At 37.5% G+C, this 18,375-nt stretch overlaps 1 protein-coding gene across 1 annotated transcript in view; it reads left to right on the top strand.

Annotated features, from left to right (window-relative positions):
- The first annotated feature begins 2,104 nt into the window (after positions 1–2,104).
- The window catches only part of DCLK2 (doublecortin like kinase 2), a 277,228-nt gene continuing 260,957 nt past the window's right edge, over positions 2,105–18,375 (top strand). The window contains exon 1 of the mRNA XM_067736712.1: positions 2,105–2,313. Coding sequence (XP_067592813.1) covers positions 2,118–2,313 — 196 coding nt within the window. The 5' untranslated portion in view covers positions 2,105–2,117. The remainder of the gene's footprint in view (positions 2,314–18,375) is intronic.

Raw genomic sequence — 18,375 nt, 5'->3', positions numbered from 1 at the left:
GTGAGCTCTGTAAAATATATTTATGCAGCTGCAATAAAAGAATTGAGATGGTCATGAAGGGAACAAAAGAGAACAAAACACCGAAAGATGCTGTGAATCACTGTGGGTATTCTATTTCTGTTACCTGGTATGGGACTCATACAGGAACAATTTCCTAAAGTACACAGATAACAGTTAAAAAGCCAAAATATAATTTCAGTTGGGAATCAGATTGTGTATAGCAGGTTTTTTCCCTATTCTAGACAAATAAAAGATATATAAGCTCCTGAAAACTATGTTTTCCAAGTTCTAGTGTCCATGTGAATAGTGACTTTAGATTTTAATCAATTGTAAAAACCTCAAACCTAATTCATCTAGGTTGTAATGGGAACTATCAAGCAGAATGAGTGTAAAAACATGTGAATACGATTTTCAAGATGAGTGGTTTAGTTTGGTAGAAATAAAAACTGAAAATCTGTGTTCATGTATTTTTTTTCATCTCTAGAACAAAGCACCAATCAGCATTAGCCTTTTAAATTAAATTAAATTTAATTTAATTTTTATTTTATATTAGGGCATAGTTGAGTAACACTGTATATTTAAAATAGATAACCAACAAGAACCTACTGTATAGCACAGGAAACACTGCTCAATATTCTGTAATAACCTACATGGGAAAAGAATGTCAAAAAGATTAGATATATGTATATGTATAACTGAAGCATTAGCTTTATATAACCTGATTTTGAATGTTGTCTCAAACAACGTTTCTTTATTCTTTTTATTCTTCAGATAAATACTATAGAAACATCTGTACTAGGTTGGCATCACTGCCCAGGCAAGCAGAGGATCCTGGAGAATCCAAGAAAAAGGAATAGAAAGACAGCTCAAATTACCTACCCTAGTAGCTCCCTGGCAATACTGTCAGAGGCTGATATTGTTGAGAAGTAAAGTATTTGGTTTGCTATGTGGCATTTAGTTTTTAATCTCTACCTTATACTTAGAACATAGCTTTTTGTATTGAAGTATAGTTGATTTACAATGTTGTGTTAGTTTCAGGTGTACAGAAAAGTGGTTCAGATATATATATATCTGAAAAAGAAAAAAATATATATATATATTCTTTTCCCTTATAGGTTATTACAAAATATTGAGTGTAGTTCCCTGTACTACACAGTAGGTCCTTGTTGGTTATCTTTTTTATATACAGTAGTGTGTATATATTAATCCCAAACTCCTAATTTATCCCTCCCCCTCTTTCCCCTTTGATAACCATAAGTTTGTTTTCTATGTCTGTGGATCTATTTCTGTTTTATATATAAGTTCATTTGTATCAGTTTCTTTAGATTCCACATATAAGTGATATCATATGATATTTGTCTTTCTCTGTCTGGCTTACATCACTTAGTATTGAAATGGAGCAGAACCCTGTGTTCCTTGCCCCCCATGTCCTCAGCCTGCCTTATGTCTGTAGAAAAACTTTAGCCAGATTAATAAGTTTAATCAGAGAAGTGAGAAAATGCATAAACAAAGGAAAACAGTCAGAGGAGATCAAATAATAATAGTTTAGTCATTAAGCAAAGTCAAGGACCTCCTCGAGGGCTATAGTTAATATTCTGAGCCATATCCTTTAAGCTGTTTTGTAGATACTGAAAGCCTCACCAGGTGAAAGAAGTTAACTACATGATGACCAGACTGTAGCCATGACAAAAGCTAACACAATTCCAAGAACTGGCCTCAAAGAAATGCGAACAAACTGACCCTGGAACTGAAGACTAACTGTACTTAAAACAATCAAGATGACACTGATCAGACCACTGCATGACAAATTTCAAGATGACTGTCAGAGCTGACTGTGCTGTTTCTGCACGTAGCCCCCTCCCTCCATCTATAAAATCTCTTGCCCCCTGATTGTGGTGGGGGGAGGGGAGGAATCAGCCTTTGGACATGAGTCCGCACCAGCCCTCCCAGGTTGCCAGACTCCGAAATAAAGCAAACTTTCCTTTCCTCCAAGCTTGCTGGCTTTTGAGCGGCAAGCAGTTTTTTCCGCCCAAGGTGAGGCTGCGCTCTCGCGATATCTGGCTCCCCAGGGGTTTTTCCCAAGCAGGGACACGGGCCAGCCATGACAACGCACCGGGATGGTTGCAGTGAGCCGCTGTTCCTGGCTATCTGGCCCTGAGAGGAAGATTTGGGGGACGTTCCTACCAGCTGTTGATACCATTTGTTTCAGGGATCCTCCCTGTTTCTCCCCTGCTCAGCACTGGCTGCCAACTTACGCTTTTCCTTGGTGGAATGGAAAGATGCGTCTGGACAAGCTAACGGCTCCCAAACCAAGTAAGTCCACCGGTATGCAGCTGGGCAAACTTCTCTTTTGAGCATGAAGTGCTATTTGGGCATTTTGCCAATTGGTTCTGATGTCTGTCTGCCGCTGAGGACCGTTGTGAGCTTTAGTGTCATTTGGGCGTTTTGCCAATTAGTTCTGATGTGTGTCTGACATTGAGGACCGTTTCTGAGCACAAAGTGCTATTTGGGCATTTTGCCATTTGGTTTTGACGTATGTCTGACGTTGAGGACCATATGTGAGCACTGAGTGTCATTTGGGCATTTTGCCAATTGGTTCTGATGTGGGTCTGCCATAAAGGACCGTTTGTGGTGGGGAAGTGTTTGAGAGTCCGTATCGCTCATCCTCTCAGTGGATTTGTGGCAGTTCTGTCTTCTGGTGTGTGAGTGTGTATTCCATTTGTGTGATTGGTATTCTTGTTGCCTTCTGTAAAATGAGAAATTCAGGTTCAATTCATTAAGAAAAATTTTAGCTATGAACCTATGACTAAGAAAAGAAAGATGCTTTTTTAACAGTGTATGGCAACAGTAGTCTTCAGACTCTGGAGAAAATTGGTTAAGATGAAACTTTTTGAAACTCCAAAACTGGTTCTTTTTGCATATGCAGTTAGAGAAAGCTGGCTTGATTAAAATACTTTTTTCAGAATTCTGACCCTGAGAGAACAAAAATATGCCTAGGAGAAAACTTGAAGTTAACTCTTACAATGTTCTTGAAATACAAACACAGTCCACTTTGCCTGAGATTTTCAGCCTTGGGTTAATTAGTAGAACTTCAACACACAAAAAAAAAAAAAAGAGAGAAAAAAGGCTTCTAAGATGAAACTATGAGATCTCTGTCTGGATATATACATATGTGTGATGTTGTCATAAATGGGATAAAAACTTTTGGGTGAACATTTTGGAAGAATCACGTTTCAGGGATGTCTACTTAAAAATAGTTTTTACAGATTTTTGGTAATTTGAAACTTTAGAGTTTTGCTAAATTAAGTTAAATGATGAGATTTATTAAAGGTCTGAATCATTTTTTTATACATCTTTATTGGAGTATGACTGCTTTACATCTTTGTGTTAGTTCCTGCTGTACAACAAAGTGAATCATCTATACACAAACATATATCCCCATATCCCCTCCCTCTTGAGCCTCCCTCCCACCCTCCCTATCCGTCACAAAGCACCGAGCTGATCTCCCTGTGCTATGCAGCAGCTCCCCACTAGCCATCCATTTTACATTTGGTAGTGTATATATATATGTCAATGCTACTCTCTCACTATGTCCCAGCCTCCCCTTCCCCCCACAGTGTCCTCAAATCCATTCTCAACCTCTACAAGGTCTGAATCATTTTTAATATAATATACTGGAAGTTTGATTGCCAGACAAGTCTAATTTTACCTGATTTTGTCTTCCTATGAAAAAAGAAAAAAACTAAAGATGTTTAGGTTTATTAAACACACATCTTATACCACATTAAAGAGAAATTGTGCTATGAGAAAAATGTATGTTTTTAGAGGTTATGGAATATGTTCTTAAGTTTGCCAATCAGAAAATGCTAATATAACAGTTCAATTACTTGTTTGTTGGTTTTGTTAAGGTCTTTTAAAGGTTAAAAATTGTAATATGTAATTAAATCTACTAAAAATGATAAAGGAAGCATTTCAGTGTGTAAAGCAAGTAGGCTGTGTGTTATTGGCGAGAGAAGGTATAAAGAATGGAAATATTTTTGTTGAGGGATAAAAGGAGAATAATTTTGGTTTACAGTTGGTTGTTTCTGGATGGAAAAAAAATGGGACAAATTAATATGGATACAGAAAGTGATAAATGACTTGTGAAAAAGGAACTTTGAGAAAATAATTTTGTATGTTGTCAGGATTGATTAAAATTGGATTTAATTTAATTAGATAAATGAATTTTGTTATTAATAGTAGCTGGTATAAGACTGGAATTTGGTTTTCTCTCTCTGTTAAGAGAACAACTTTTTCCTGGTATTGAGCTGCTTTTGATAAGAGATTGTAAGTTTCTTTCTCTAGCTAACATTGAGTTTTCCAGAAGGCCCCTGAGGCACCTCAGAGGGAAATATTGATAAGAAATTTAAAGAATTCTAATAGAAAGCTATTGTTTTACTACTAAACATATTTTTGACCCCAATGTTCAAGACGGCAAAAATTGTCTAGTGAAGTTCTCACAGAGTATAACTACTGTATATGATGTATGTCACTGATGGCTTTAAGTCTATTGCTAAAAGCATATGTGCAACGTTTGTGTGTCAGTTGGATATAATTGATAAAATGTATAGCCTATAAAGTGTTTCCCTGTCAACATACCCCTCCGTACTTGGGAGGGAGAACTAAGAAGGCTATTAGCAGAGTGAAGACATAGGAGGGAAGCAGCAGTGGATATTAGGTAATTTTTAAGAAATATAATTTACAAAACCAATACTAAAATAGATGGAAAACTTAAAGACAAATTAAGTTAGAAGAAATAGAAAACATTGTCAGAGTTACTCACTACCATCCCCTCATCACCCCCACACATACACGCATGTCACACAACACACACACACACACACATACACAAAACTACCACCTATAAAAGTACCTTTTCAGATTGTTTCATAGAGGAAACCAATTTTTTTTTTTTTTTTGCAGTACGTGGGCCTCTCACTGTTGTGGCCTCTCCCATTGTGGAGCACAGGCTCCGGACGCACAGGCTCAGCGGCCATGGCTCATGGGCCTAGCCACTCCAGAGCATGTGGGATCTTCCCATACTGGGACACAAAGCCATGTCCCCTGCATCGGCAGGTGGACTCTCAACCACTGCACCACCAGGGAAGCCCAGAGGAAACCAAATTTTTAAAGGCAAATAATTCCAATGCTACTTAAACTACTGAACAGACAAGAATCAATATAAATAAAACATTGCAGTAATACCTAAGCCTGATGAAGACAGCACACAAAAAAAATACAAAACACAGTGTCTGGCCTTACATTTAGGTCTTTAATCCATTTTGAGTTTATTTTTGTGTATGGTGTTAGGGAATGTTCTAATTTCATTCTTTTACATGTAGCTGTCCGGTTTTCCCAGCACCACTTACTGAAGAGGCTGTCTTTTCTCCATTGTATAGTCTTGCCTCTTTTATCAAAAATAAGGTGACCATATGTGCATGGGTTTATCTCTGGGCTTTTGATCCTGTTCCACTGGTCTATAGTTCTGTTTTTCTGCCAGTACCATAATGTCTTGATTACTGTAGCTTTGTAGTATAGTCTGAAGTCCAGGAGTCTGATTCTTCCAGCTGCATTTTTTGTTCTCAAGACTGCTTTGGCTATTTGGGGTCTTTTGTGTCTCCATACAAATTGTGAAAATTTTTGTTCTAGATTTGTAAAAAATGCCATTGGTAGTTTGATAGGGATTGCATTGAATCTTTAGATTGCTTTGGGTAGTATAGTCATTTTCACAGTGTTGATACTTCCAATCCAAGAACATGGTATATCTCTCCATCTGTTTGTATCATCTTTAATTTCTTTCAGCAGTGTCTTATAGTTTTCTTCATACAGGTCTTTTGTCTCCTTAGGTAGGTTTATTCCTAGGTAGTGGAAAACATAGGCAGAACACTTTATGACATAAATCACAGAATGATCCTTTTTGACCCCCCTCCTAGAGAAATGGAAATAAAAACATAAATAAACAAATGGGACCTAATGAAACTTAAAAGCTTTTGCACAGCAAAGGAAACCATAAACAAGATGAAAAGACAACCCTCAGAATGGGAGAAAATATTTGCAAATGAAGCAACTGACAAAGGATTAATCTCCAAAATTTACAAGCAGCTCATGCAGCTCAATATCAAAAAAACAAACAACCCAATCCAAAAATGGGCAGAAGACCTAAATAGACATTTCTCCAGAGAAAATATACAGATTGCCAACAAACACATGAAAGAATGCTTAACATCACTAACCATTAGAGAAATGCAAATCAAAACTACAATGAGGTATCACCTCACACCAGTCAGAATGGCCATCATCAAAAAATCTACAAACAATAAATGCTGGAGAGGCTGTGGAGAAAAGGGAACCCTCTTGCACTGTTGGTGGGAATGTAAATTGATACAGCCACTATGGAGAACTGTATGGAGGTTCCTTAAAAGACTAAAAGTAGAACTACCATATGACCCAGCAATCCCACTACTGGGCATATACCCTGAGAAAACCATAATTCAAAAAGAGTCATGTACCACAATGTTCATTGCAGCTCTATTTACAAAAGACAGGACATAGAAGCAACCTAAGTGTGCACTGACAGATGAATGGATAAAGAAGATGTGGCACATATATAAAATGGAATATTACTCAACCATATAAAGAAACGGAATTGAGTTATTTGTAGTGAGGTGGATGGACATAGAGTCTGTCCTACAGAGTGAAGTAAGTCAGAAAGAGAAAAACAAATACCGTATGCTAACACATATATATGGAATCTAAAAAAAGAAAAAAAGAAAGGTTATGAAGAACCTAGGGGCAGGACAGGAATAAAGATGCAGACGTAGAAAATGGACTTGAGGATACAGGGAGGGTGAAAGGTAAGCTGAGACAAAGTGTGAGAGTGGCATAGACTTATATATACTACCAAACGTAAAATAGATAGCGAGTAGGAAGCAGCCGCATAGCACAGGGAGATCAGCTCAGTGCTTTGTGAGCACCTAGAGGGGTGGGATAGGGAGGGTGGGAGGGAGACGCAAGAGGGAGGAGATATGGGGATATATGTATATGTATATGTATAGCTGAGTCACTTTGTTATAAAGCAGAAACTAATACACCACTTTAAAGCAATTATTCTCCAATAAAGATGTTAAAAAAAATACAAAACACAAATTGCGTAATTAAAATATCAGCAAACAGAATCTTGAATTATATTAAATGAATGAGTGGGATTTATTCTAGGAATAAAATACATATAGTTAGTCATATATATATATTTAGTATTAAGAAATTATCGGGGATCATCTCCAATTATGCTGCAAAGGCATTTGATAAAATTCAACATCCATCTGTGTATGTCTTTTGCCTATTTTTCAATTGGGTTATAAGACTATTAATGTATAGAGTTCATATGGGAAAAATATTAATTTGTAGGAAGACTTTATATATTCTACATGCAATTCCTCTATGTCAAATGTTTTCTCCTGGTTTGTGGTTTGTCTTTTAATTCCCCGTATGGTTTCTTTTGAAGAACAGAGGTTTTTAATTTTAGTCTAATCAACTATATTAATATTTTCCAATTTTTTTATTATTTAAGCATCATTCTCCAAAAAAGTCTGTTAGTTTTTATGCTTCAACATCTGCTCTTCAAAATTAAGCTCTTAACAAAATAGAAATATATAGACACTTCCTTAACATAATAAAATATATACATCCAATTCCAAAGCTAGTGCCATGCTTAATGAGGAAACCTAAGAAGTAACCCATTAAAAGCAAAAACAAAACTCGGATCTCCATCATCCCCACCACTATTCAACACTTTTCTGAACATATTAGCCAAAGCAATTAGAGAAGAGAAAGTTACCTAAAGTACATAAAATGGAAAGGAAGAGGTTAAGTCATTTGTATACGGTAGGATCATATACTTGGAGAACCTTGGAGAATTCACTAAAAAGCTATTTGGAGCAAGAAAATTCAGCAAAGTGACTAAATGCAATATTAATATACAGAAATTAGTAGCTCATTTATAAAACCAATAACCAGATAGAGCCGTTTTACAATATAAATACACTTTTTTCAGTGTGCAAGATGTACATGGTTAAATGTTTTAAATGCTATGAAGGCCTAAAAGAAGACTTGAATAGCTGGAAAATCATACTTTTTGACAGCAAGATTCAATATTGTGAAGATGATATACCTGTGAATTTAACATAATCCCATTAAAAGTATCAAAGCAATTTCTTTTAACCAGACAAGCTGATTCTAAATTCAAATGGGAAATATTAAACAGACAGGATAATTCTGAAAAAGAAGAAAAGGGGAAGACTAGCCATAAAGATACTAAAACATAAATATTATTTAAATGTAATAATGTAATAATAATTAAAAGTGAGATACTGAAGCATAACCAAGCAAACACAGCAACTGAACAGAAAAGAAATGTCCGAAAGAGGTCCAAACACATCTAAGAATTTGTTATACAGTAAAGGTACTATTTCAAATTGGCAGGGAAACGATGGCACTGAAAAAACTGGGGAAAATGGTCAGCATGAGATGATGTCACCAAAATGGCAGCAAAGAAAGCCCAGCCTCCATCCCCCAACAAAGATCAACAGTTAGGCAGCTATCCATGAATAAAAACAGCGCTGGGAGAGCTCTGCAGTCCACTTAAGAAACTTCAACAACACAGTGGAACCAAAAAAAAAAAAAAAAACTGAGAATGGCCACACATAAAGGGAAAGAAGACAGCTTTATTTTGCCTGCATTGCCCCATCCCCCAAACTGGCATTTCTTAGTGCCAAGAGGGAATTCTCCAGTGAGAAAGAGTTCCCCTCACTGGGAAAGATAAGCAGGATGACCAATGAGCTTCATCAGGCTTTCAGGACACTGCACAAATGTCCTGTTTCAGTTTCACCCCACCCAGACCAGCAAAGCTGAGATATATATATATATGAGTTAGGAAAAGGAAGAAAAGCAGGGTATACCAATAGCAGCCATGCAAAAGAAGTCATTGTGTTTCCCAGTGATTTGCTCTGCAGATAAGCCCAGCAGTTTTTGCCAATGCAGCCGTACACTTGCATGCCACCAGCCTGATACCTCTCACTGGCCTCCACTGCTGTGCACATCCAGAGGATGCTGACATCCAAGGCTTCCACAGCTGTTTTGGGCCTGAATCAGGCCCTGTTTTCTGTCACTGGCCTGAACCACTGCACTCACCTCCAGCTATTCCCTCCAGCTGTGGATCTGCACACCCCAGCCTGACCCCCATCACCAGCCTCCACTGCCATGTGCTCATCATGAGACCCAGCAGCCATGGTAGTACCTAGTGACAACCAGGGCCCCCACACCTGCCAGTGCACCTGCAGTTGGCCTTGACCCTTGCTGTCTGCCCTGGACCCCACCATCTACACAGGCACCTGCAGTTGGCCCCTGTAGCCAAGTGTGTGCACACCACTGACTCCAGCCACCACTGCTGCCTGGTTCCTAGGTGCTGGACCTAAGGGTGACACTAAGGATCCCAAGAGACCATGCAGCCACTGAGGACCCCCTCCAGTGTTCACCAAGGACTACATAATTGTCGATGTTGTGGACCCCAGTGACCTGGTGCCATGACACATCCCTGCACTTGGTGCCCTGCAGCACTACATCATGCTCCACCATGCCCCTCCTGTAGGTGAGTCTTCCCTTATCAAAGTCAGTCAACAAAGTCTAGAAGAGGTGACTGCTTCTTCAAATTCACAGACACCTATGCAAGGCTACAAGGATCATGAAGAATCAGAGTAATATAACTCCACCAAAGGAAAATAGAAACCCCCAGTAACTGGCCCCAAAGAAATGGAGATCCAGGAATTGCCCAAAAAAGAATTCAAAATAATTGTTCTAAAGATGCTCAGAGAGGTTTAAGAGAACACAGATAAACAACTTAATGATATCAGGAGATAAAAACAAAATGAGAAGTTCAACAAAGAGATAGGAAGCAAAAAAGAACCAAACAGAAATTTTGGAGCTGAAGAATACAATAACTGAAGAATTCAATAGAGAGGTTTAAGAACTAATTGATCAAGCAGAAGTAAGAATCAGTGAGCTCCAAGACAAATCAATTGAAATTATCCAATCAGAGGAGCAGAAAGAAAACAATAGAAAGGAATGAAGAAAGCCTACAGGGCTTATGGGATACCATTAAAAAAACAAAAAAGGTGCTCTCACTGCCTCTTGCAAGAGCACTGGAATCACAACTAACTGCTGAACAATCGTTGAAAGGAAGACACTGGAACTGACCAAAAAAGATACCCCACACCCAAAGACAAAGGAGAAGCCATAATGAGACAGTAGGAGGGGTGCAATCACAATAAAATCAAATTCCATAACTGCTGGATGGGTGACTCACAAACTGGAGGACACTTATACCACAGAACTCCACCCACTGGAGTGAAGATTCTGAGCCCCACGTCAGGCCCACGGCAATGGGAGGAGGAATTCCTAGAGAATCAGACTTTGAAGGCTAGCGGGATTTGATTACAGGACCTCAACAGGACGGGGGAAACAGAGACTCCACTCTTGGAGGACACACACAAAATAGTGTGTACATCGGGACCCAGGGGAAGGAGCAGTGACCCCATAGGAGACTGAACCAGACCTACCTGCTAGTGTTGGAGGCTTTCCTGCAGAGGCGGGGGATGGCTGTGTCTCACTGTGAGGACAAGGACACTGGCAGCAGAACTTCTGGGAAGTACTCCTTGGCATGAGCCCTCCGAGAGTCCGCCATTAACCCCACCAAAGAGCCTGGGTAGGCTCCAGTGTTGGGTTGCCTTAGGCCAAACAACCAACAGGGTGGGAACCCAGACCCACCCATCAGCAGAAAAGCAGATTAAAGTTTTACTGAGCTCTGCCACCAGAGCAACACCCAGCTCTACCCACCACCAGTCCCTCCCATCAGGAAACTTCTACAAGCTTTTAGATAGCCTAATCCACCAGAGGGCAGACAGCAGAAGCAAGAAGAACTACAATCCTGCAGCCTGTGGAACAAAAACCACATTCACAGAAAGATAGACAAGATGAAAAGGCTATGTGCCAGATGAAGGAACAAGATAAAACCCCAGAAAAACAACTAAATGAAGAGGAGTTAGGCAACCTTCCAGAAAAAGAATTCAGAATAATGATAGTGAAGATGATCCAGGACCTCGGAAAAAGAATGGAGGCAAAGATCGAGAAGATGCAAGAAATGTTTAACAAAGACCTAGAAGAATTAAAGAACAAACAAACAGAGATGAACAATACAATAACTGAAATGAAAACTACACTAGAAGGAATCAATAGCAGAATAACTGAGGCAGAAGAACGGATAAGTGACCTGGAAGACAGAATGGTGGAATTCACTGCTGCGGAACAGAATAAAGAAAAAAGAATGAAAAGAAATGAAGACAGGCTAAGAGACCTCTGGGACAACATTAAACTCAACAACATTCACATTATAGGGGTTCCAGAAGGAGAAGAGAGAGAGAAAGGAACTGAGAAAATATTTGAAGAGATTGTAGCCAAAAACTTCCCTAACATGGGAAAGGAAATAGCCACCCATGTCCAGGAAGCACAGAGGGTCCCATACAGGATAAACCCACGGAGAAGCATGCCAAGACACATAGTAATCAAATTGGTAAAAATTAAAAACAAAGCAAGGGAAAAATGACAAATAACATACAAGGGAACTCCCATAAGGGTAACAGCTGATTTCTCTGCAGAAACTCTACAGGCCAGAAGGGAGTGGCATGACATATTTAAAGTGATGAAAGGGAACAACCTAAAACCAGGATTACTCTACCCAACAAAGATCTCATTGAGATTTGATGGAGAAATCAAAAGCTTTACAGACAAGCAAAAGCTGAGATAATTCAGCACCACCAAACCAGCTCTACAACAAATGCTAAAGGAACTTCTCTAAGTGGGAAATACAAGAGAAGAAAAGGACCTATAAAAACAAACACAAAACAATTAAGAAAATGGTAATAGGAACATACATATTGATAATTACCTTAAAGGTGAATGGATTAAATGCTCCAACCAAAAGACAGAGGCTTGCTGAATGGATACAAAAACAAGACCCATATATATGCTGTCTACAAGAGACCCATTTCAGAGCTAGGGACACATTCAGACTGAAAGTGAGGGGATGGAAAAAGATATTCCATGCAAATGGAAATCAAAAGAAAGCTGGAGTAGCAATACTCATATCAGATAAAATAGACTTTAAAATAAAGAATGTTACAAGAGACAAGGAAGGACACTACATAATGATCAAGGGCTCAATCCAAGAAGAATATACAAAAATTGTAAATATTTATCCACCCAACATAGGAGCACCTCAATACATAAGACAACTACTAAAAGCTATAAAAGAGGAAATCCACAGTAACACAATAATACTGGGGGACTTTAACACCTCACTTACACCAATGAACAGATCATCCAGACAGAAAATTAATAAGAAAAAAAAGCTTTAAATGACACAATAGACCAGATAGATTTAATTGATATTTATAGAACACTTCATCGAAAAACAGCAGATTACACTTTCTTCTCAAGTGCACACAGAACATTCTCCAGGATAGATCACATCTTATATCACCAATCGGGCCTCAGTAAATTTTAAAAAATTAAAATCATATCAAGCATCTTTGCCGACCAAACACTATGACATTAGAAATCAATTACAGGGAAAAAGACGTAAAAAACACAAACACATGGAGGCTAAACAATGTATTTCTAAATAACCAAGAGATCACTGAAGAAATCAAAGAGGAAATCAAAAATTACCTAGAGGCAAATGAAAATGAGAACAAGTTGACCCAAAACCTATAGGATGCAGCAAAACCAGTTCTAAGAGGGAAGTTTATACCAATACAATGCTACCGCAAGAAACAACAAACATCTCAAGTAAACACTCTAACCTTACACCTAAAGGAACTAGAGAAAGAAGAACAAACAAAACCCAAAGTTAGTGGAAGGAAAGAAATCATAAAGATCAGATCAGAAATAAATGAAAAAGAAATGAAGGAAACAATAGCAAAGATCAATGAAACTAAAAGCTGGTTCTTTGAGAAGATAAACAACATTGATAAACCTTTAGCCAGACTCATCAAGAAAAAGAGGGAGAGGATTCAAATCATTAAAAAGAAAAATGAAAAAGGAGAAGTTACAACAGACACTGCAGAAATACAAAGCATCCTAAGAGACTACTACATGCAACTCTATGCAAATAAAATGGACAACCTGGAAGAAACGGACAAATTCTTAGAAAGGTATAACCTTCCAAGACTGAACCAGGAAGAAACAGAAAATATAAACAGACCTATCACAAGTAATGAAATTGAAACTGGGATAAAATATCTTCCAACACACAAAACTCCAGGACGAGATGGCTTCACTGGTGAATTCTATCAAACATTTAGAGAAAAGCAAACACCCATCCTTCTCAAACTCTTACAAAAAATTGCAGAGGAAGGAATGCTCCCAAACTCATTCTATGAGGCCACCGTCACCCTGATACCAAAGCCAGACAAAGATGCTACAAAAAAAGAAAATTACAGACCAATATCATTGATGAATATAGATGCAAAAATCCTCAACAAAGTACTAGCAAACAGAATTCAGCAACACATTAAAAGGATCATACACCATTATCAAGTGAGATTTATCCCAGGGATGCAAGGATTCTTCAATATATGCAAATCAATCAATGTGATACACCATATTAACAAATTGAAGACTAAAAACCATATGATCATCTCAATAGATGCAGAAAAGCTTTTAACAAAAATCAGCACCCATTTATGATAAAAACTCTCCAGAAATTGGGCATAGAGGGAACATACCTCAACATAATAAAGGCCATATATGACAAACCCACAGCAAACATCATTCTTAATGGTGAAAAACTGAAAGCATTTCCTCTAAGATCAGGAAAAACACAAGGATGTCCACTCTTGCCACTATTATTCAACATAGTTTTGGAAGTCCTAGCCACAGTAATCAGAGAAGAAAAAGAAAGAAAAGGCATGCAAATCAGAAAAGAAGTAAAACTGTCACCGTTTGCATATGACATGATACTATACATAGAAAATCCTAAAGATGCCACCAGAAAACTACTACAGCTAGTCAATGAATTTGGTAATGTAGCAGGATACAAAATTAATGCACAGAAATATCTTGCATTGCTATACACTAACGAGAAAAGATCAGAAAGAGAAATTAAGGAAACACTCCCATTTACTATTGCAACAAAATGAATAAAATACCTAGGAATAAACCTACCTAAGGGGACAAAACACCTATATGCAGAAAACTATAAGACACTGATGAAAGAAATTAAAGATGATCCAAACAGATGGAGAGATATACCATGTTCTTGGATTGGAACAATCAATATTGTGAAAATGACTATACTACCCAAAGCAATCCACAGATTCAATGCAATCTCTGTCAAATTATCAATGGCATTTTTTACAGAACTAGAACAAAAAATCTTAAAATTTGTATGGAGACACAAAAGACCCCGAATAGCCAAAGCAATCTTGAGGGGAAAAAATGGAGCTGGAGGAATCAGACTCCCTGACTTCACACTATACTACAGTGCTACAGTAATCAAGGCAATATGGTACTGGCACAAACACAGAAATATAGATCAACGGAACAGGATAAGCCCAGAGTTATACCCACACACCTATGGTCAACTAATCTATGTAAAAGGAGGCAAGAATATACAATGGAGAAAAGACAGTCTCTTCAATAAGTGATGCTGGGAAAACTGGACAGCTACATGTAAAAGAATGAAATTAGAACACTCCCTAACACCATACACAAAAATAACCTCCAAGGGCTTCCCTGGTGGCGCAGTGGTTGATAGTCCACCTGCCGATGCAGGGGACGCGGGTTCGTGCCCCAGTCTGGGAAGATCCCACGTGCCACAGAGTGGCTGGGCCCGTGAGCCATGGGCCTGTGTGTCTGGAGCCTGTACCCCTCAACGGGAGAGGCCACAACAGTGAGAGGCCCGCGTACTGCAAAAAAAAAAAAAAATAACCTCCAAATGGATTGAAGACCTAAATGTAAGACCAGACAGTATAAAATTCTTAGAGGAAAACATAGGAAGAATACACTTTGACATAAATCACAGCAAGATATTTTTTGATACACCCCCTAGAGTAATGGAAATAAAAATAAACAAATGAGACCTAATGAAACTTAAAAGCTTTTGCACAGCAAACGAAACTATAAACAAGATGAAAAGACACCCCTCAGAATGGGAGAAAATATTTGCAAACAAATCAACATACAAAGGATTAATTTCCAAAATATACAAACAGCTCATGCAGGTCGATATCAAAAAACAAACAACCCAATCCAAAAATGGGCAGAAGACCTAAATAGACATCTCTCCAAAGAAGACATACAGATGGCCAAGAAGCACATGAAAAGCTGCTCAACATCACTAATTATTAGAGAAATGCAAATCAAAACTACAGTGAGGTATCACCTCACACCAGTGAGAATGGGCGTCATCAGAAAATCTACAAACAAATGCTGGAGAGCGTTTGGAGGAAAGGGAACCCTCTTGCACTGTTGGTGGGAATGTAAATTGATACAGCCACTATGGAGGTTCCTTAAAAAACTAAAAATAGAATTACCATACGACCCATCAATACCACTACTGGGCATATACGCAGAGAATACCATAATTCAAAATGACACGTGCACCCCAATGTTCATTGCAACACTATTTACAATAGTCAGGTCATGGAAACAACCTAAATGCCCATCGACAGATGAATGGATAAAGATGTGGTACATATATACAATGGAATATTACTCAGCCATAAAAAGGAACAAAATTGGGTCATTTGTAGAGACATGGATGGCCCTAGAGACTGTCATACAGAGTGAAGTAAGTCAGAAAGAGAAAAACAAATATCGTATATTAATGCATATATGTGAAATGTAGAAAAATGGTACAGATGAACCAGTTTGCAAGGCAGAAATAGAGACACAGATGTAGAGAACAAATGTATGGACACCAAGAGGGAAACATGGCAGGGGTGGTGGTGGTGTGATGAATTGGGTGATTGGGATTGACATGTATACACTAATATGTATATAATGGATAACTAATAAGAACCAGATGTATAAAAAAATAAATAAAATAAAATTCAAAATAAAACAACCTGCTGTGTAAAAAAAATGAATAAAATTAAATTTAAAAAAATCAGAAGTGAAAGAGGAGACATTCCAATTTTCACCTCAGAAATACAAAGATTATACATAGTAGTTATAAGAAATAACTATAAACAGTTATACATCAACAAATTGGATAACGTGGAAGAAATAAATTCCTAGAAACATACAACCTACCAACTAAATCATAAGAGAACAAAAAATCTGAAGAGACATTAGCAAGTAAGGAAATAAAATCAATAATCAAAAATCTACCAACAACAAGAATAAAAGCCAAGGACCAGTTAGTTTCACTGATGAATTCCACCAAACATTTAAAAAAGAATTAATGCCAATTATTCTCAAACTCTTCCAAAAAATTGAAGAGGAGGAAATACTCCCAAACTTCTTTCACAAGGCCAGCATTACCTTCATACCAAAGCCAGATAAGGAAAAGAAGACTACAAGAAAACTACAGACCAATATCCTTGATGAATATAGATGGAAAAATTCTCAACAAAATATTGGCAAGCCGAATTCAGTAGTACATTAAATGACTAAGTGGGATTTATCCCTGGGATGCAAGGATGGTTCAGTATATGCAAATCGATAAATGTGATACACCAGGTTAATAGACTAAAAGATAAATATTATATGATCATCTCAGTAGATGCAGAAGAGGCATTTGACAAAATACAACATCCTCTCATGATCAAAAAATGCTCAACAAATTGAGTAGAGAAGAAGCATATCTCAACATAATAAAGGCCATATATGACATCATACTCAATGATGAAAGATTGAAAGCTTTTCCCCTAAGATTAGGAACAAGACAAGGGTGTCCACTTCCACCACTTCTATTCAACATAGAACTGGAAGTCCTAGCCAGAGCAATGAGGTAAGAAAAAGAAATGAAATACATCAGAATTGGAAAGGAAGAAGTGAAGTTGTCTCTGTTTGCAGATGACACAGTTTTATACAGAGAATCCTAAAGACTCCACCAAAAAACTGTTAGATATAATCAACAAATTCAGTAAAGTTGCAGGATGTAAAATTAACATACAAAAATCAGTAGCATTTCTATACATTAACAATGAACTATGTGAAAAAGAAATAAAGGAAATGATCCCATTTACAATAGCATCAAAAACAATAAAATATTTAGGAATAAACTTAACCAAGGAGGTGAAAAACTCCACACTCAAAACTACAAGACTTGGATGAAAGAAATTGAAGAAGACACAAACAAATGGAAAGATATCCCATGTTCATGGATTGGAAGAATTATTATTATTAAAATACGTATGGAACCACAAAAGACCCTAAATAGTCAAACCAATCCTGAGAAAGTAAACAAAGCTAAAGGCATCACACTTCCTGATTTCAAACTATACTATGAAGCTATAGTAATCAAAACAGTATGGTACTGGCATTTAAAAAGACATATAGACTAACTGAAAAGAATAAAGAGCCCAGAAATAAGATCCACATATACAGTCAACTAGTATTTGACAAGGGAGCCAAGAATACTCAGTGGGAACAGTATAATACCTTCAATAAGTGGTGCTGGGAAAACTGGATAACCACATGCAGAAGAATGAAATTGGACCCCTATCTTACACCCTCCACAAAAATTAACTTAAAATGGATTAAAGACTTAAACATAAGACCTGAAACCAGTCTAGTGATGTTTGATAAGGGAGCCAAAAATACTCAGTGGAGAACTGAACTGAAACCACAAAACTCTTAGAAGAAAATTTGGGGAAAAACTCCTTGATATTGGACTTGGCAATGATCTTTTTTTTGTATATAACACCTAAGGCACAAGCAACAAAAGCAAAAACAAACAAGTGGCTACATCAAACTTAAAAGCTTCTGCACAGCAAAATAAATGATCAACAAAATGAAAAGGCAGCCTACAAAACAGGAGAAAATATTTGCAAACCACATATCTAATAAGAGGTTAATATCCAAATATATATAAGGAATTCATACAACTCAATAGCAAAAAAAAAAAAAAAAAAATCCAACTTAAAAATGGACAAAGGACCATGAAAACATTTTTCCAAAGAAGACATACAGATGGCCAACAGATACATGAAAAGATGCTCAGCATCATTAATCAGCAGGAAATGCAAATCAAAACCACAGTGAGATATCACCTCA

This window comes from Pseudorca crassidens, chromosome 4 (genome assembly GCF_039906515.1).
Source record: "Pseudorca crassidens isolate mPseCra1 chromosome 4, mPseCra1.hap1, whole genome shotgun sequence".
Taxonomy (NCBI): domain Eukaryota; kingdom Metazoa; phylum Chordata; class Mammalia; order Artiodactyla; family Delphinidae; genus Pseudorca; species Pseudorca crassidens.
The sequence above is the reverse complement of the archived record's forward strand: the minus strand, read 5'-3'. Positions and strand labels throughout refer to the sequence as shown.